General features: G+C 41.9%; 1 protein-coding gene across 2 annotated transcripts in view; it reads right to left on the reverse strand.

Annotated features, from left to right (window-relative positions):
• MCF2L2 (MCF.2 cell line derived transforming sequence-like 2) overlaps positions 1 to 21070 on the reverse strand; it is a 252449-nt gene that overhangs the window by 55742 nt on the left and 175637 nt on the right. For both annotated transcript variants that reach the window (XR_007135864.1, XM_047787395.1), the window contains exons 16-19: positions 8152 to 8218; positions 6690 to 6805; positions 5464 to 5533; positions 178 to 270 (exon numbers count right to left, since the gene is read on the reverse strand). Coding sequence is in view for 1 of the 2 variants with exons in the window: in XM_047787395.1 (XP_047643351.1) it covers positions 178 to 270; positions 5464 to 5533; positions 6690 to 6805; positions 8152 to 8218 (346 nt within the window). In the remaining variant the exon portion in view is untranslated. The remainder of the gene's footprint in view (positions 1 to 177; positions 271 to 5463; positions 5534 to 6689; positions 6806 to 8151; positions 8219 to 21070) is intronic.

Consider the following 21070-nt stretch of genomic DNA (forward strand, 5'->3'; position numbering starts at 1 on the left):
GGCAGCACTGAAACTTCCAATATGTAGTGTCAAAATAGGAGAGACTTTTAGGAAGCAAAAATCCCTATGCCAAATCCCTCTGCCTACTTCATACTTTCAATTTCTTCATAAATTGGATTCACATAAACATTGTCCAGGGAAAACAATTTGTGGGAGATCTTAGAACCCCAACATTACCCCAAAGTAGGTGCAGTCTTGACATTCTTGCCAGATTGCCCTGGCTCGGGGCAGATTCTTATGGTATTTAAAATATATTTGAAGATCTTCTTTCTGGGTGAGAAAAAGTTAGAATAAATTAATCAGGTAGCATTTTATCAGTAAGTGGACAGGGTAATACTGTTCATTCATTTATGAAACAGGCCTGAGTATTTTCTCTCTCACTTGCTCTCTTTTTTTCAGAAGAAGGAAGGAATTATTACTTGCAGCAAATCAGGAGAACATTGGGGACCTTTCCCAAAGCACTATCTCAGGGCCTGAGTATTTTCAATCTGTAAGGAACTGGGGATGTACAATACATAACCTTCTTTTGGGGTGAGTGTGTGATGGGGAGGTATGCAGAGGTTATTAAAAAAAAAACGCAGAGCTGAATGAGTGCTGTGGGAGCAGTTATAGGACTCTGTCAAATAGATAAGAAAATTCATGAACAAGAGTCAATTTTTTTTTTCTTTTATGTTTTAGGGCTGCACTTGTGGCATATTGAGGTTCCCAGGCTAGGGGTCAAATCGGAACTACAGCTGCTGGCCTACACCACAGTCATAGCAACTCAGGATCCGAGCCGAGTCTGAGACCTACACCGCAGCTCATGGGAACGCCGGACCTTTAACCCACTGAGCGAGGCCAGGGATTGAACCCGCAATCTCAAGGTTCCTAGTCGGATTTGTTTCCTCTGTGCCATGATGGGAATGCCTCAATTTTTATCTTTTCTCCTTTGCTTTTTATCCGGTAGACTAATATCTCCCCAAAACAGTTCTGCACAGAGTGGTGAAATGGACAAACAGTGTTGGTAGCGCCTCCTTTATCTCTCCCCACTCACTCCTTATTACAATCATCCTGATGCCAACCCTACAAATAAACCTAAGAAACAGCTGAAAGACAGAAACGCCCCAGAAGAAAATGTGGCAGTTTGGACACAAACCTAAGTGGTTTGGTCACCCCCTGCCTCAGACCTCACCTTCAGCCTGCAGCATAAGACTCGGAGACAGGAAAAGCTACATGACTACCTCAGTGCTGGAGATCAAGGGGGATTCCAAGTGCTGTGTGACTTATATTCTCATTGTATCAAAGACCATGACAGGTGGGCACACATCCCAGATAGAAAAGATACTCCAAGCCTGTGGACTCAGCTTTCCAGCTTCAACCACTCCATTAGGAGAACCTGGTCCATGGCAGCTGTGCTTCTCATAGAGCCCAGGCTGCTCTGGCAGAGACGACGACGTGGCCACTGCCTTATGCCTTTCTGTGTCCTTATCCTCTAGCTCAGGCCATTCTTAATGTCCTTTATCTGGGTATCAGTTATTTTTTTCCCTTACAGCTTCAACTATGTCTATTGGACTTGGACTTCTAAACACCCTGCTGTAGTGAATGATTTCCATTTCTGTAGCTCTTCCCCTCTCCTAATGGATTGTAGGCTGTCATTTCACTTCACTACAGCAACTCTGTCCTTTGCTACTCTCTCCAAGAAAAATTAAACACACACACAGACACACATGTTTATTTAGGAAGACACATGGCCCTTAAGAAATGTTGTTCAGACTGGTTAATAAACTAGAATAATAATAATTCAGAGCTTAACAATAATATCTTCATTGTTTATTCACTAAAGAACTGTTGAGTGCCTCTGATGTGCCAGCACCATGCTAAGTACATTTGTTAAACTCAATGGCTCCCAGAGCATAAGAGTATAGACATGGGGGTGTTTCCTGTCATACTGAAGACCAGACTTATAAAACATGACAAATTGTTAAGGCATTTCACCCACATTTGGTCTGTCACAGCACAAAGACATTGGTCTTTAGTTCCTAAAAGAATTCAGTTTCACTGCTTTCAACACTCATCACCAGAGGATTCTCAGAAGCTGGAGGAGTCTTTGGAGATCCAACCTTCCACCCAGGAAAACATCCCCCACAGTCAGCCACCTTTCCCCAAACTCTCCCAGTGACAGAGAGGGGCCTGGTTCTCTTGGTGGATGCTGAGCTGATACCTGTGTTCCTGAAATCTTCACCCCTTGGCCCTGTGTCTGCACTTTGGGCAACACAAAACATGATAGGCCCTCAAGCACTGAAACATAACCATTGACCTAAATGTGCCCTTCAGTCCAAAATTCCTTACAGAAAGCCTGTAAACTAAATCCCTCCCTTTACCTCCTTGTAGAAAAATCAGGGGCTAAAAATCTGCTACCCCCAAAACCATGTTTACACTGGGAGACAAGACTTCTTATGGATAAAGAAGACTGTGGGCTCTGGTGGTGGATGGCCCAGGTTGTTTTTGGCTTTGTTAGTTACCAAGTATAGGTCTGAGGTCAGTAATTTAACCTTCCCACACTTCAGTTTTTCATCTGTCGAGCGGACTCATAACAGCAGTCAACTTCTAAGGTAGCTGTGAGATTAAATGAGATGATGTATAGGTATCTCTCAACAAAGGCCCAATACTCAGAGACTACCCAACGAATGGTGACTGTTGTCAAAGAACTTTGCACTTTGTAGCATGTTTCCGTGTGCATTCTTTTATTTTACTTGCACAACTTTACATATCAGGATTATGAAGCTAGTTGTATAGACAGGAAAGTAGGACTCCTGGGTTTAAGTGACTTACTTGAGGTCATGCTGATAGCAAGTGGCTCAACTTAGATAAGAAGTTAAGTTTTCTGAGTCCCACCCCAGCTTTTCCCACTGTACCATGTGAGAGCTCAGAGCAAATGGAATGCAAAGGAAACTACTGACAAGCATCATTCTACAAAGAGCTTGGTCTGGGGCAGGGGCCAGAATCTCCCTGTATACTACTGGCTATTGAGTCTGATGAAAACACTTGGCTAGAGCGATATCTCAAAAATCATTTCTGGGGTTAGTAAAAATCTGCAAATATTACTGGAAGAGGTAAACTGCTGTAGTAAATGGATGATGGGCCCACATTATTGTCTAACAAATACAGGGCTTTATATTGTAGGGGTCAGTTCCCTCAAGGATTCTCTAAGATTCAGTAATTGTGGTTTTTAATTACTCCATTGGTCCCAGAGTAATAACTTTGTGCTTGATAAGAATTTATTACCTGTATTTTGTCTCCAATGTCATAAATCATATAGGATTATATGCAGAATTTATGGTTTGGATTAATGATTTCTAAGGTTCCTTCCAACGTGGGGGGCTATAAAAAGCTCTGTAGGAGTTCCCATCATGGCTCAGTGGTTAATGAATCCAACTGGGAACCATGAGGTTTCGGGTTCAGTCCCTGGCCTTGCTCAGTGGGTTAAGGATCTAGCATTGCCGTGAGCTGTGGTGTAGGTCACAGACGTGGCTCAGATTGCGTGTTGCTGTGGCTCTAGTGTAGGCCGGCAGCTATAGCTCCGATTAGACCCCTAGCCTGGGAACCTCTATATGCCACAGGTGTGGCCCTAGAAAAGACAAAAAAAAAAAAAAGCTTTGTAAAACTTTTGGAGAGATATTCTTCTAAGAAAAGGTGTTTAGTTAGCAATTCCCTGACCATTTCCTCATACTTGAACAATTTTTATTTGATAATATCCATTTTTCCCACATAGGAATTTGATTCTATTCTCATTCAACAATTTCAATGTATTTGCATAATGACATAATTACAAAACTGCAATTATTAAACTCTGCAATTAGATTTCTCATAGGTGGTTTGATGAGTGCAAAACTGCAAAAGAGTATAAGGTACCAATAATGTCATAAAAGTAATTTGAAAAGGAAATTAATGATTGAATACAAAATGGTTTTAAACATATCTTGAATTCTGGCACTGGATGAAAAATCTATCATGAGGCTATGATAGAAAGCCCAGATAGGGCCTTGTAAGGGGTCTTCCTTTTTTTTTTTTTAGGTTTTATTGAAGTATAGGTAATTCACAAGGCTGTGATAATTTCTGCTGTACGATAAAGTGACCCAGTCATACATGTACATATATCCATTCTCTCTGATTCTTTTCCCACATAGATTATCACAAAATACTGTAAGGGCTCTTCTAAGCCAATCAGAGCTCTGAGGGTTGAAGACTATTTCGCCATTATGTCAAATACCTTGAAACCTGGGGGGTTTTGTTTGCTTGCTTTCAGTTTATCATAAATACTGCTCTTAGACTTATCAGCCATAATTTGAACAGTTTAAAAATGTTTAAATGGTTTGATGTGTTGTTTCAGGCTTGCAAAAAGAAAACGAGCAAGAGAAGAAAAAGAAGGGCTGGGGAGTTCCCATTGTGGCTTGGCAGAAACGAACCCTACCAGTATCCATGAGGATGCAGGTTCGATCCCTGGCCTTGCTCAGTGGGTTAAGGCGGCTTGGATATGGTGTTGCTATGGCTGTGGTGTAGGCTGACAGCTACAGCTCCAATTCAACCCTCTAGCCTGGGAACTTCCATATGCTGCAGGCGTGACCCTAAAGAGACAAACAACAACAACAACAAAACAACCCTCAAACCAAACAAAAACCCAAAACAACAACAACAAAAACAACATCGGAAAAAAAAAAAAAAAAGAACGGCTGGCTAGGAGAGAGAGAAGAAATGGGAAAGATTTAGAAAGCAGCGGGCACCGGGTCACCTGCATAGCCCTCCCAAAGGGAAGGAGGCACTTAGTGGGGAATGACGTCTGCTAAGGCATTTCTCTGAGCCAGCTCCCAGGGAGCACAGATGGCCCACATGGTCCACTGATTGCCCGAGGCCTGGGGGAGAACCAGCAAGAGGGGAGAGGTGTGTGTGGTGGGAAGGGAGGTAGTTAGAGGTACGATGCTGTAGGACAGGATGTTCACAAATGGGGTACTAACCATGAGACAGGCTAAAGGTTTAACATGTTCTGACTATCCTTGATGCCATAGAAAATAAAACGGAAGAAAAATAATTTTCTGAGAGCTTCAGTTTAACACCAGTACTTCTCTCTAGAGTGTTAATACAACCTCAGTGAAAAACTGATGCCTGCGATGTGATTCTTGTCCTAAAACAGCTTAGTCATTCAGAAGAGGGTCATCTGCCTCAAGGATCCAGGGGCCAGTCTTCCATTTTAGGGGGTTTTGCAGGAAGCCAGGCCTGCAGTTGCTCCCACCCAGCACAGTGAGCTCTGTCAAACTGGACTCAGCTCACCCTGGGTGAAATACAGCAGAAGACTCCCGCTTTGCATTCAAAAGGCAGATAGAAGTTTTGAGACCACTGGTGTTTCCATTTGCCCTTGCACATACACAGAAAATTAAGGGCTGTCTTTAATCACATGGACATTTTGATTTATTGGGAGCACAGACTTACTCTCTTGAGAAAGCAACGTGCCAGAAGTTCAGGGTTTTTGGTACACTTTTCCAATTCTTTTAGAAAAATCCTAGGAAAAGAAAAGTACAATAATGCTTTGATTTTTACAGGTATGAGGTTAACAAAAAGACTCTTTAGCAACAAATTTTAAAGTAAAATCACATAGGATTTAAGAGGTGCCTAGAAGAGGTACCTGCGGTTATCCAGGCTTTACTGCTTTTGACTCATCTTCAGCGCACTGATTTGGAAAAAACAAGTGTATTCTGTAACTTTACTAGGATTCCCCGAAACCACTCACCTCTGTTCTGACCATGTGAAGCACCAGCCAGAGGTGGACTGGAAATGCTGATGATCCCTGCTTTATGTGATAGCAGTGATAACTGCTGCCACTGCTACTACCATCACTGATAGCTGACTATAGGTCAGGCATAGGCTAAGTGCTCTGCAAACAATATCTCATTTAATCCCCCATAAAACCTTGCAAGATAGGGTTTCATAAGCATGAAACCTGAGGTTCAAAGATTCTGCATAATTTCTCCAGGGAAAGTAGCAGAAATGGGATTTTCATTTCATTTCAGCTCTGTGTCTGACCAGTTGGCAAGAGATGGGGTTAATGCACCAAACAGTCTCTTGTCTCCTGTCAATTAGATGTGTGATCCCGGGGCCATGAGACTGACTAAAGTGAGTAGACAATGTGTGGTTTTGTTATCTGTAAAATAAAAGTGTTGGAAGATGATTTCCAAAGTCCCTTCCTTCTCTCATTCTCTAGAATGAAACACCCAAGCAGTCCTGGGTTAACAGGACAAGTGCCTGACTTGTTAGCATTTTCTAATATTTTGCTTCCCAGAACTCCCCTATGGTAAGAGGTATGTAGATGTGTGTCTTGGTCAACTTTGTATTCCCAGTGCTGAACACAGTGCCTGAGACACTGTGCTCAGTAAATGCTGAAGCGTGAGTAGATCAGTAAGCAAAGGAACTCACAAATGAATACAACATCAATGCCTGACACTAGTACATGCTCCATTAATGTCTTTTCCCTTCTTCCTTTGGGGATCTTGGGGACATTTCTACCCCTTCTCATCCCATTCCACCCCAATCCCATCCACTGACTCTGGCCTACGTGCTTAAGCCTGAAAATATCTAGGCACTTTCATCTCTAAATTTCATCAGTCTGATTTCCATCCTCTTATTTTCCATTTTCCCTGATAATTCGAATAACTGTATACCTGTTGTGAAACTCGTAAAGTTCTCTAATATTCCCAAAGAGAAAGTCCTTGTTATTTTGAAGAACATCTGGAATTAGATGCTTCAGCCAAATAAAATCCATTGGCAAGATATATCCCTGCAGAGGTGGAGACAAGCAGGAACATATGAGATGATCTGAATTAGCCACTCCAGGGACCAAAACTTTAATAATTGGAGAGTATGGCACACATATTTCTTGAAAGGCATTCCATCATATACTCTCTTTTGGAATTATTTTCCTCATGTTCCCATCTTCAGAAGAAGAAGGCTTAATGGTAATGATAACAAAATGCCATTTTTATAGGAAGAACAAATCTATTTTTAAAATATGTTATAAAAGTCAAGTGTGAAAGGAAAAAACTTACCCATCATTTTATGACCTGATGCAATTACTACTGTATTACTATATTTCCTTCATGACTTTCTAAAAGCTTATTTTATGTGGTTATAATCATAGTAGATATGAAATTTGTAGTCTGTTCTTCCATATACATTTTAGACTCTGTAAAATTCTACACATATTGTTTTTTAATTTGCTCTTACAAGCATTTATTTCCATACTGTTGTATGTTATTAAAAACAATTATTTTGGGGGTTCCTGTCATGGCTCAGCAGTAAAGAACCTGACTAGAATCCATGGGGACGAAGGTGTGATCCCTGGCTATGCTCAGTGGGTTAAAGGATCCGATGTTGCCATGAGCTGCGGTGCAAGCTGCAGACGTGGCTTGGATCCTGTGTTGCTATGGCGCAGATTGGCAGCTACAGTTCCGATTCAACTCCTCGCCTGGGAACTTCCATATAACGCAGGTTGCAACACACACACACAAAAAAAGACAAAAAATACCCAATTATTTTGTAACAGTTGATAAATACTTTATTTAGTTAGCTTGTATAGAAGACTTCATCAACCATTCCCTTTTGTATTGGACATTTGGCTTTCTGATGCTTTCTTGTAAAAAATTTCTATTATAATTTTATACTCAGTTTATTCCTCAAGATTATTACCTTAGGAAAATAGGGAAAACATAAGTTTTCACTCTTAAGCAAAAAGCAAAAAATGCTACTTAAAACGATGAGAAACAATTCTCCTTTACCAAATGATCAAAAATATCTTTGCGTGTGTGTCTCAAAATTAACGTGTGTGTGTGTGTCTCAAAAGTGGATCATATCCTTTGGAGGCAAACTTTCAGTGAACCTAATTGGGCATTGCTAGAATCATATGAATTGGTACAATCTTTTGGAAGTTATTTGGTTACATGGATCAACAGTCATAAGACTGTTCCCATTCCCTACTGAAAAAACACCTGTGACATTATAAGACCTGAAACTTTGGTGGGAATTGCGAAGACTTATGACAGCTATTTTGAGTTTCTTTCTACAACAAAATGTCTCCACTTTGAATACATGCTTAAATGTCCCCCTTGCCCCCCCAAATCTACTCACATCAATTATGTTCTTAATCTCTTTTATGTAAGTCTCTTCCGTCTCAAGCAAGTCCCGTATAATGCGCCTGAACAAGCAGCAGGTGGGAAGATGAAAGAGAAAAAGGGGTGGGGAGGAGCAGTCTTTTAGAACTCTTTTAGAGTAATGGTCATTAATACAGTTCCCCTTAGTGGCTCACCTATGTAGGTTGTGATCAGTTCATTCTGTTCTGTTGAACACCTGAGGCCAACATCTCACAAAAGCACACTCTGATCACACTGGCGTGAGAAGAAGGGGCAAAGTTAAAGGACTCAAAATCCATTTGTGTAGCTAGAGAACGACCTGTTCCAGTGGGCCATAGCATGGAGGTCAAGAGGCAGGCACTGGAATCAGAAACACCAGCTTGGATCCTTGGTCAGGAAGGTTGCCTGACTCCTACATTGCACATGTGGTTTCCTAGATTTTCTCTCCAGCCTCTGCTGTTTCATTGCTCACATCAGGATCTTTGACCTCCCTGGGTACATTTTGTTGTGCATGGGGTTAGATGGATGCCTGTCCCACCCCTTTTCTCTGGCATTCCATATTTCCCTGTGATTGATTTCCTCAGCCAGAAGACATGAGGTCTGTCTGTTTCCCCGGAGGAAGGCAGATGGGGGGTGTGGAATGCAGAATTCTAAGATGGCCCCCAAAACTCCTGGCCCTGGTGTACATACACACACCCTCCCAGTTAGTCAATCAAACACCACCTTAAGCGCTGCTGTATTAAGGTATTTTGCCATTCGTTTTGTTCCAAATCAGTTGATCTTAAGGTAAGTAGATTACCAGGCTGATCATATCCTAATCACACGGACTCTTTAGATCTGGGTCTAAAAGTCAGAGATATTGGGAGCATGAGAAGGATTTAACACAAGGGAGAGTCTCCTTTGCTGGGTTTGGAGATGGGGTGCTGATGGCAAGGAACACAGGCAGCCTTTAGTAGTTGAGTGGTTCGCAGGTGATGGCCAGCAAGGAAACAGGAACTTTAGTCCTACTATTGCAAGGAATTGAATTCAGCCACAACCACATGAACTTAGAAGATGATACCTTCTAAGAAGTGCACTTGGCCAACATCTTGATTTTATCTGTGAGACTTGAGCAAAAATCCAATCATTTGATGACCAGACTCCTGTCCCAGCACAATCGTGAGTTGAGCTGCTAAGTTTGTGACATTTTTTAAATGGAGCAATAGGAAACTCACAGAAAGAGTGAGGCTAGTCCCCACATCTGACTCCAGACAGACTGCTTTCTTTTTCTTCTCAGGCTGTGTGGCCACACTTTCTTTCTAGGGCTTTTGTTCAGGCCTCTGAGTAAATCAGTGTTTGTACAAGTGTTCACATGTAGAGTATATACATTTATGGTTTAATGTGAACTCTTGGTGGGTTATCTATTAAAAAGTAGCCTACTCTAGGAATTCCCATCGTAGCTCAGTGGTTAACGAATCCGACTAGGAACCATGAGGTTTCGGGTTCGATCCCTGGCCTTGCTCAGAGGGTTAAGGATCTGGTATTGTCGTGAGCTGCAGTGTAGGTCGCAGACGTGGCTCGGATCCCATGTTGCTGTGGCTGTGGTGTAAGTCGGCAGCTTATAGCTCTGATTAGATCCCTAGCCTAAGAACTTCCATATGCCACGGGTGTGGCCTGAAAAAGCGCTCGCACACACACGTAGCCTACTCTAGAAAAGGATTTCTTTTCCTCTCATAAAAATGGATATGGCAAGGGACAAATAATCAAAGGATACAGTATAGGAAATTCACACAATTACACAAATAGCTATTAGTCTTATGAAAAAATGCTCAATACATACTAATCCAATAAGGCACATTAAAAAGAAGCAACAGTTTTCAATTTCTATAGAATGGCAGGCATTGCAAACCTCAAAGGAAGACTGGCAGATGAGGATGTGGAAACACACTCAGATATTGGTGGAAATGTAAATTTGTGCAAGATAAATTAGAAATATCTTATAAAAATTTAAAACTCATACTCCTTGACTCAGTAATTTCACTTCTAAGTATGTTTATTGTTTGTAATTAGAACAATATAACTTCAACAACAATCAGATATAAACTGGAAATTACTAAAATGTTCATCTATAAATTATGGTGCATACATATAATGAAATGCCACAGTTTTTAAAAAGACTGAAGCTGACTGAATCATGCGGATATGATACAGACCAAGTATTTTAAGTAAATTAAAAAAAAAACAAAATGCACAACAGTGTTCAGAGTATGACTATTTGTATAAAATGAGTGTGTATGCATAACATATGTAAAATTGCATGTGCTTAGAAAATTCATGCATGGAGTTCCCATCATGGCGCAGTGGTTAAGGAATCCAACTAGGAACCATGAGGTTGCGGGTTCAATCCCTGCCCTTGCTCAGTGGGTTAACAATCCGGCGTTGCCGTGAGCTGTGGTGTAGGTGGCAGATGAGGCTCGGATCCTGCGTTGCTCTGGCTCTGGTGTAGGCTGGCAGCTATAGCTCTGATTAGACCCCTAGCCTGGGAACCTCCATATGCCACGGGAGCAGCCCAAGAAATGGCAAAAAGACAAAAAAAAAAAAAAAAAGAAAGAAAATTCATGCAAAGGAAATTTAAAATGCTGTTAACAGTGTCTGCTTTTGGAGGGTAAAACTGAAAAGTAGAAAATAGGGAAGGAGAATATTCACTTTTTTTTTTTTTTTTTTTGCTGCATTTGTGGCATATGGAAGTTCCCAGACTAGGGATCAATTCCCAGTTGCCGCTTTGACCTATGCCACAGCTGTGGCAATGTCGGATCCTTAACCCATTGTGTCATAGAGAGAAAGCGAGAACTCTGATTTTTTACATTTTACTCTATACTCTTCCTTAATCTTTGACTTATAAAAAACTTTTGAGAATTCCTGCTGTAGCTCAGCAGGTTATGAACCTGACTAATATCCATGAGATGTGGGTTCCACCCTGGACTTAATCAGTGAGTTAAGGATCTGGTGTTGCTGTGAGCTGTGGTGTAGGTCACAGACGTGGCTCAGATCCCTTGTTGCTGTGGCTGTGGCATAGGCCAGCAGCTGTAGCTCTGATTGAACCCTTAGCTTGGGAACTTCCATATGCCACAGATGTGGCCCTGAAAACCGAAAAATAAAAAGAAAAAAAATTTAAACATTGAATGCTTTTATACTGAAAAAATGATTTACATGACATTTTAAAATGAATGTTTGAATGTTACTGGAGATAATGACATATAAACCCCATTTTAGAGATATAAATAAATTCTATAATTTACCTATTTTATAGCTCAACAATTATTCCTCAAATGACAATTTTTGTATCTGTATATAAATCCTTTTTATAAGACAAGACTGGTAAAGGATAACCATTGACAGAAAACACAATTTCAAGAAGTATAATTCTACCAAAAAATTGTTTTAAGTTCATATTTATCTAACAAAGTCTCTGAGTAAGAGTTTCCTTTGCTTTTTGTAAGTCATTCTGAAATGATGACAGTTATGTCAGAAGGAAATATCGGCCTTGATACCAATCTGTTTCTATGAGCCATGACATTAAGTAGGTCCACAGCAACAGTTAAGCATTCATAGAAAACCAGAGTACAGCCGGCCTCTCATGCCCCGGTGAAGCACTGGGCTTAAGCAAACTTGGCAAGTCTGTTTAAGGATGTACTGATGATTAAATGATGTCACAAGGCAGAAGTAACTAGGGGGTGGGCAGAAATTAATCTTATCATCGAACAGTTATAGAGACCCTTGGGAGTCTTTAGGAATCTGACCAAGAAAATATATATACACAGCTCAGAGGAAAAACAAAAAACAAAAACAAACCCTCGTCAGGTTGTATCCCAGTTCCAACTGCTTCATTTTACTTAATTGAGTGCAATGGATAAAACAACAACAGGATGTCGTCCCCTGAACACTGGCAGCCTTCATTCAGTTCAGATTTAAAAATAAAAAAGTTACCACACCATTGTTAGCTGTTCTTTTCCCTTTCTTCTCCGTTGTTTTCCTTTCAAATAACTTTATAAAATGGGAGAAAATTGATGATGCTGGGTGGTGACTGCCTACTTTAGTATTTCAAAGCACATAACTTTGTTCACAGAAAAGACTCAATGATTTAATAGCTAAAGTCATCGAGTACATATAATGTAGACGAAAAACAGAAAACAGTGGGTGTACTCAAGTAATTTTAAAACCTTAAACACCTAGAGCAATTTATGTCCCAGTGGATATATACAGGTGGAGCACTGTAATTAGGATGGGTTGATGATGCGAGATCGGCCTGCACGAATGTACTCAACACTAATGTACTGTTTTGGCACTTTGTTTTACTTTTATAAGCGGATCTCCTCCCACCCACACTCCCAGGTCATTAAGAAGGAAATGGAGTTCCCATCGTGGCTCAGTGGTTAACAAATCCGACTAGTAACTATGAGGTTGCGGATTTGATCCTTGGCCTTGCTCAGTGGGTTAAGGATCCAGCGTTGCCAGTGAGCTGTAGCTCGGATCCCGTCCGCATTGCTGTGGCTCTGGCGTAGGCTGGTGGCTAAAACTCAGATTAGACCCCTAGCCTGGGAACCTCCATATGTGGTGGGTGTAGCCCTAGAAAAGACAAAAACAAAAAAATAAAAGAAGGAAATGGATGTATACTGTGAGAGGGACTGTTTCTCCTCCGAAGCTATATTTCAAGGTAGCATAAAAACAGAGCTTTGGATATCTGGTTCCACCTTATAAGACACCTCATGTTTATTTCAGATGATACCACAACAGAGAAACAAGGATGGAAAGCCTTTTAAAAAATGAAGGCAGCCCTATTTGGTAAGCAAGGTCATTAAAGTACATGTTAGGATGTCCTGATAAGTTCCTTGTTTGCCCATGCACCTTAATCTGTTCCCCCTTTTAACTCTCGCCCTCACCCCCTTCCCCAAATTCTCATTTCTCCAATAGACAAGTCTCCTTCTGGAAGCGAGCCTGTTGGGAGTATATTTTTGCTCATTTAATTTCCAATACCATTTGTCATCAAGAGTTTTCATTTACTCCTCATATTCTATCATATTACAGACATCAGAAAGTATTACAGATTTTCACTTTTAAAGATCTGGTTTTCACCTAATACTTTCTTTGCCAAATCGAAAGGTCTGTTCTTATCCTTCTCAAACTCTAGAGCATCTGATGTAATGGATATGCACCTTCCTCTTTTTTTTTTTTTTTCTTTTTAGGGCTGCACCCACAGCATATGGAAGTTCCCAGGCTAGGGGTCAAATTGGAGCTACAGCAGCCGGCCTAGGTCACAGCCACAGCAATGCAGGATCCGAGCCGTGTCTTCGACCTACACCAGCTCACGGCAATGCTGGATCCTTAACCCACTGAGTGAGACCAGGGATCAAACCCACATCCTCATGGATCCTAGTCTGGTTTGTTAACCACTGAGCCACGAAGGGAACTTTGATACTCACCTCCTTAAACCTTTCTCTTCCTTTGGTTTCTCTTTATCATTCAGTCTTCTTCACCACCCCCTCTCTGTTTCCTCTCTATTCCTTCCTTGCTTCATCTCCATCATGTCTAATGTGGCTGCTCCCCAAAGGTCTGAACCCAGATTTCCAGGCTTCCTTCCTTCCTCTTCCCTCAGGGTGTTGACTCTCTCCCACATCTTGATCTTCCTGCCAGACCTTAGGTCATGCTCAAGCCCATGTTGCCAATAGGTCTACACATGTCTTGACACGGATGCCTCCCAGACACCACATCACCTCAGGATGAAGTAGAACTCACCAGACAGAACTAGCATGCTCATCAGTGGAAGGGTCATTTTCTACAGTCCTTAAAACACAGCTGTCATTTCAAACTCCTCCCTGCCATTATTGCTCACATCCAGTCTGTCACCAAGCCTCATCTCTTCATCTCTGGACATGCCTCTTGGAGTCACTGTTTATTCTCCATTTCTGATGCTACCAATATGGAGGAAACTCTCCCTTTCTTTTCACCTCGAATACTCTGGTGCCCTCCGAGCAGCTCACTCTTGCCTCTGAGATCTCATTCCCATCAATCTGTTCTGCAGACCACTAGTGTATGCCCTTCCCAAAGCTCCAAGTCCATTATGCCACCATTCTCCCTCTTCGAAAACCTAAAATAGCTTTCAATTGCCCACATCTGTCAGTGTTCCTTCTAGGACATCAAGAATCTCCATTCATTTGAAAAGAATCTTCTCAGGGGGCTTGCTCAAAAGGTAAATACAGACTATCAGATTCAGAATGGGGAGAGGGAGGTGAAATATAGAGGTGGAATCTGTAATTTTCACGAGCACCTCACATGATTCTAATGCAGATGTTCCTCTCTTCAACTAAATAATACGGTTCTGACCCACTCCTTTTAGCCACCTTCCCCCTTTAGTTAGGGCAGTGTTATCATTATTTCATACTTCCTTTCAAATTCTAATTATTCTTAAAAGTACTGATCCTCTCTGCTCCATGAAAACTCTTTCCAACAGCTTCAGGTGAAATTAGTACTACAATCTTGTCCTTGCTTCCCAGACAAAAATCATCAGATCCATTTATCAAGCATGTTTTAGCTCCCTCCTAGGAGCCAGGCACCATTATGCACTTGGGATAGAGAAATGTACCACAATGCCAGCCCTTAGGCAGTTCTTAGTCTAATGGCAGAGACAAGAAAACCAATGACTCCAGTGCAGAGTGATGGGCAGCAGGTAGTCAGAGAAGTCAGGTGCACAGGAGGAGCTGTAATTAAATGAGGAATGGGGAGGAGACACTGCCAATTTTGGGTTTAGTGGAGTGAAGTTTAAGTAAGGTTTTAAAAAAAGCAAACAAGAGGACAAGGATGGTGAAGTGTGTGCCAGGCCGAGGGAGACAGTGTGGAGGAGGGAGCAGAGGTGAGAGATGTATATTCTACCAGTACTTGTGAATTCTTTGGTGGGGCTGGGCCAACAGTCTAGCAGGTTCATACAATGCTAGAAGCAGATATAACCCTAAAAACCATCCAGCTCCAGATGACAAGAGAGAGCCCCAGACCCGTGCACTGATACACCCAAGGTCTCTAGTTTCAGTAGTCAGTGTTCTTCCCACTACCTATGTCGCCCTTCCTGGCCTCTGTTTGGGGTGCATCTAAAGTCCCATTTTCTGATTATGACATAAAACACAAATTGAAATGAAACTAGCAGGGGGATTTTAAAATGCTGGGCTTCAGGAAAATAGGGTTCCAAGTCTATTTCTGCTTCTAATATCCAGGGTAACTCTGAGCAGACCAACTTTCTTTCTCAGGGTCTCCATGTCTTCATGTGTCAAAAGGTGGAATTAGATCATCCTGAGTATCTCTCCGGGCTCTCATGGGTCATTCTCTAAATATATTATCATTTCTAGTAAAATGTATGATGTGGTCTTTGGTCAAGGTCTAATAACATCTTGCTTCTCATTTCTCACAAGAAAAGAAGCAAAGGTCTCAAGACTTTCTGTTCATTTACAGCCTCAATCAACTGAGCAGTTAATGTGTGACTGCAGGCACAATAGGACGGCAAGGGGAAGAATCAGTGTGGACTGGAGAGGTCATGGAGGAGGTGAGATCTGAACTGTTCTCTGTAAGAGGTGAGGACTTGCAGGAAAACAGGAGGGTGTTCCAGGAAGAAGGAGACATGAGCAGGGGCCAGGAGTCCTGTTACACAAGGGGCCTTGGGGGAGCCAAGCCGGGCTGCTGGGACAGGGTCTGGGTGGGGAGGCGGGAGGCAGGGGGAGCCTGGATGCCGAGATGGTTGTGGTGCCAGGTTTAGGTGAGACTTGATACAGGAGCCCAGGGGAAGGTACTGGAGACTGATGCGGCCAACAGGGCAGAGAACAGTCCCCGGGGCCTGTTTCATTCAGCACTGAATAAGTCCTGAGGGTTTAGAATTTGGAAAACATGTTCTTAGTTTTCCATCCTCCTTCTGCTTTGCTTAGGTGTTCCATAATTGCTTAATAAATTCCAAGAACTGTACATGGTAACAACATGAAACACTATGAACTCATACAATGACCATGTTGAAATCAGTGGCATTTTAAGCGTTCATAAAAGGTCTGATGAATATAAACAGTTCTCTGTCCCTGAAAGGTGAACAGTTGAAAGTTTTGCTTAGCTGCTGATGTGCCATCTGTTCCCTCATCTCCTCTTTTATATCTCAGTTTCTGCACTTTGTCTGATGTTAACTGGATTTGATCTCATTATCCTGATGTGTTTAGGGTAAACTATCTCAAATTCTTTTTGGAGGAGGATGGGGCATAAATAAATTACTATTAAAGTTTATCTGGATGGATGCTCACTCTTCAATATCACATAAAAAATAATGACAAAGTAATTTCATGTGTATTGCATTTTTAAAGGAGGGGCTGATTATAAACACAATCCCATTAATCTTAGTTTAAGTTGATGGACCTGCATTTGTATGCATTTGAGGGTTTATACAGGTTTTTTTTTAAAATTGTGGTAAAATATACACAACAAAATTTACCATTTAAACATTTTTAAATGGACAATTTGGTGGCATTAACTACATTCACAATGTTGTGCCACCATCACCAGAACTTTTCCACCAACCCAGACTGAAGCTCTATACTCATTAAACACTACTCACCATTCCCCCCCCACCTTGGCCCTGGTAACCTCCACTCCTTTTTGTCTCTATGAATATGCCTGCTCTAGGTACCTCATATAAGTGGAACCAAACAATACTTGCTCTTTTGTGTCTGGCTTACCTCACAGAATATAGTATTTTCAAAGTTCATCCATGATGTAGCATATGTCAGAATTTCATTCCTGTTCATCTTCCACTGTGTGTATAGACCACAATTCATTTATCCATCCCTTGTCCCCATGTCTTACAAGTAGGTAAGTTCTCAATAAATGTTTACTGAATGGATAGATGGTGGATTAAGGAACAGATACCAACACTGTAAGCAACTGTAAGCACTAATTGTTATTCTCATTTCACAGAAGAAGAAATTGGGACTGAGGGCATTAAGTGACTTGAATCAGGTCAAACTGCTGGCTGGGTGCTGCCAGCAAGAGGTCAGGCCCAGGCCTTCTAGCTCTAAAACCAGAGACAGGGGAACTGATGTGCCAAGGGTGAATGTCAGTCCACTGAAATAGTATCCAATATTCTGACTCTGCAGCATGGCTCCACAAGGGACAGGGCCTGCACAATAAGGACAAAGGGAAGCAGGCTAGAGAAAAAGGGATGACTCATCATCCATTTATGCCTAGGACTCAAGGAATATGGTTCAAATCTCAGAGCCACAGTGCATTGACACATGCGCAATCCAAACATAATAAGGCATCATGGGAGAGGTTTCTGGTACCAAGGAGATTGATGGAATATGCTGATAGGGAAACCACTACTCCCTCAACTCCTGGGGAAGGGTAGTGCTGGTACTAACTCCAACAGGAGTATCCAAGTAACCTGATAATTTCAGTAAGGAAAAGAAATTGTGAAGAAGCTAATATGCTTCTGCCTCATGCAAAGGGAAAATCTATTGCAAGAAGGAAATTCCCAAAGATTAAAAAAAAAAAATAAGTGTATAAAATAAAGGCCCCCCCCCCAAAAAAACCCCCAAAACTGAAAAGACACACTGCTTTCTCTACTCTGTGTAGCTTTTTGCAGACCTATTTGTATCTTTATCTACCCAACAGGTCCCCTGTTATCTATTAATCCTTTTCCTCCCAAGAGAGTTTATTATACTAGAAACATATCCTTCAGAGACATTGCTCTCTCTTTCTAGGATTCCTTAGCCCTCTATCTGCAGGATCAATTAGGTGTTAATATTGGGCTTTATGACCTTAGCCCATCACACCAACCAAGACTTGATGAAACATGTATTGTTTCAGATCCCATGATTTATCAAGGACTTTAGAATTAGCTTTTGAAAAGTGTTGTTAATAAGTAAGAAAAAAACCTCACTATAGCAAAACTATTTCTAACTCTTAACTGATGGTCCTTATTTTATTTTATTTTATTTTTTTGCTTTTTAGGGCTGCATCTGCGGCATACGGAGGTTCCCAGGCTAAGGGTCAATTGGAGCTGTAGCTGCAGGCCTACCCCACAAACCAAAGCAATGCCATATCCAAGCATCATCTGTGACCTACACCATAGCTCAGGGCAACACCAGATCCTTAACCCACTGAGCAAAGCCAGAGATTGAACCTGCATCCTCATGGATGCTAGCCAGATTTATTAACTGAGTCATGACGGGAACTCCTAATGGTCCATATTTTAAATAATACTCAATATTAAAGCTTGGGCAAACCTATAACTGCCTTTTAAAATTTGTTTGAGTGGTATTTGCATCATGTATGCTTCATGAAGCAGGCAATGAGTGCTTAATAATTATTAATAATGAAGAAAAGGGAAATAGTGAATTATATTTTAGTTGTCCCTTAAATAATAGCACAAACTTATGCAAAATTTCTAACACGAATGGTTGCATCTGAGCCATGTACATAGCCCCCATATCACAGTAACTGCTTTATAAACATCTCCACGTGCTGTAATTTTCTGATATTTTTTTGTACCACCCCATTACAAGATCCAAATAGTTTTGCTCAGTTTAGACAGCTATAGGCAGGCTGGTGCCAACTGTCTTTTAAGATATATAAGTGCTAATCAGGCAGCATTCAAGATTGAGAATCATTCACTCACTCAATTTGGTTGGGCGGGAGATAAAAAGGTGGAGTTAGAAGCAGCCCCTTGGAACTTGCACAGAACGTTATATGGCCCTGGGAGTGTGAAGTGAATGTATGATCTGCAGGTAGAGAGGGGAGAAGACATGCTGAAGGATCCACTGGCAGGGGGTTACTACCAGGTCACTGTCACTGGGGAGTCTGAGCATTTGAAACATGTGTCAGCCTTACTCTTACCCCGTGATCCTCTCACTGCCCCCACTACCCCCACCTCCCCCACATGAGGCCCACTCAATCCATAATACAGCTCTATTGTACCAAGGAGGATCCCAGAAAGCAGGGCCTGCCTCTCTAAGACTGCCCTGTCTGTGTGGGGCCCCTACTGAGGGTGAGAGGAGCATGAGAGAGATGCCCTTATATACTATTGATGTGGAAGGAGACTATTGGTTAAGGAGGTCCCTCCCCTGTGCAGAGAAGAGAGAGGAACAAAGTCGTTCTTAGAATGGCCTGTGGGTGAGAACCTGCTTGTGCTGTAAAGTTCTCTTCATCTTCCAGCTCTGGGTGTACCTAGTATGGTTTCATCCAGCTTCCAAGGTCCTAGAATTGAGGGAGGCTGCCAAATGGTGCCAAACCACAGGAGCAGAAGCAAGAGCTGCAGGAAAGGGGCTAGTGTGTCTGCAGTGTCAGCTTTTGGGCCCTGTTGGCATCAAGGGAGAAGAAGTACACTGGGGCCATTGTACTGCAGATGAGGCTTCTTGGATCGAAAGGCTGAACATTTGATGAATCTGGGAAACATTCAGCAAAAACTCAGTTCAATCAGCAGTTAGTACATATTTGCACTGTGCAAGGCATTGTGGGAGGGTTCTTCAAAGGAACTGGACATGAGCAGGATGTAGTCATGCTCAGGAGGTCTGAGGACTCTCAAAAGAGTAGGGAAAACAGATCCACAAATATTTATACAGCAACAAAATGCCACTGATTGTTACTGACATGTAAGAATGTCACACTCTGGGCTGGGCCCACTGGTGAGAACAAGGAGGATTCTGGCTCTTGAGGGCAACCAACTACTATCCACTCACTATTTCACAAATATGTATTTGAATTTTCCATTTTAGACCTGCTTAGCTTAAGACTGATGTGACACATTTAAGTGAAGACATTCATGTTCGGAGCTCAGAATCTAGACTAAAAATATAAATCAGAGATTAAAAGCAACAGATGAGTTCACCAACGAGCAAGTGTGGTGAGAAAAGAATGCCCACAAGGATATATGTGGGGGTAGGAGGGGCTGGTGAGCAGTCAAGGAGGAAGAGGCAGCTAAGGAGATGTTGCATCGTTTTAACTGCTGATTTTGTGTTAACAGAAGATGTATCTCAAGAGATTTATGAAACACAGATCCTTTTACAACAATGATGATGGGGTAGAGCATGAAGACCAAGTGAGAGGAAATTCCTGCAGACTGTCATGAGCATGAGGTTGACAGCTGCCCACCCAGTCTGTGAGGATGCCCAGACGCCATGCTCAGCAATTCACATACATTATTATTTCTGTTGTCAGACCTCATTGTACCTTTGCAGGCAGGAATTGTCGTAGGGCACAGAGAAGTTGGGTCACTTGCCCAATCCTGTGGCCAGCAGGAAGCTAGGTCAAGATTCCTCCCTATCTCTCTAGCATCTCTGGTTTTGCATAAATGTTCATTGGTTTCAGAACACACAGCCTGTGGTGTGTCTGAATTCATGGGACAGGGCCTGTGCAGAATCTGTGAGGAAATCTATCTTCTACAGAAAGAGCAAATTAAGCCAAACAAGTCAAGCCTAGCACTATAGTGATATGCTTCCGCTCTGTTAGGCATTAAGGAGTCAGCTATCAAACCTACTTCTCCTTGCAGGATTTCAGTAACATTTGCCCCTTCTTTGGGTTTCTTTGGCTCCAACCATTTCCTGGGTCCTCTTGTATTCAAGTTTCAGTCTTCTTTCCCTACAACTAATGATACATGCCCAACTCTCTGATCCTCTTTCCTACATTTGCTTCTCCCTCTGCTCTTTCTCTGTCTTATCATCCCCCTTCTAACTCTAACATGCAAATTGAATTCCCCCATTCTCTAAAGTTTACCATCTTGATGCTAGTTTTCCTTTTCCAGCAACTCTCCATAGTCCTCTAGCGCTCTGTGAAACGATTATCTGACAGTGAGGTTGAAAGTTGTTTATAAATCTAATTGTATTGGTTCACAAGTGGCTACTATAGACACTGAGGGCGAGGCA

The sequence above is a fragment of the Phacochoerus africanus genome, chromosome 1 (genome assembly GCF_016906955.1).
Source record: "Phacochoerus africanus isolate WHEZ1 chromosome 1, ROS_Pafr_v1, whole genome shotgun sequence".
Classification (NCBI taxonomy): Eukaryota; Metazoa; Chordata; class Mammalia; order Artiodactyla; family Suidae; genus Phacochoerus; species Phacochoerus africanus.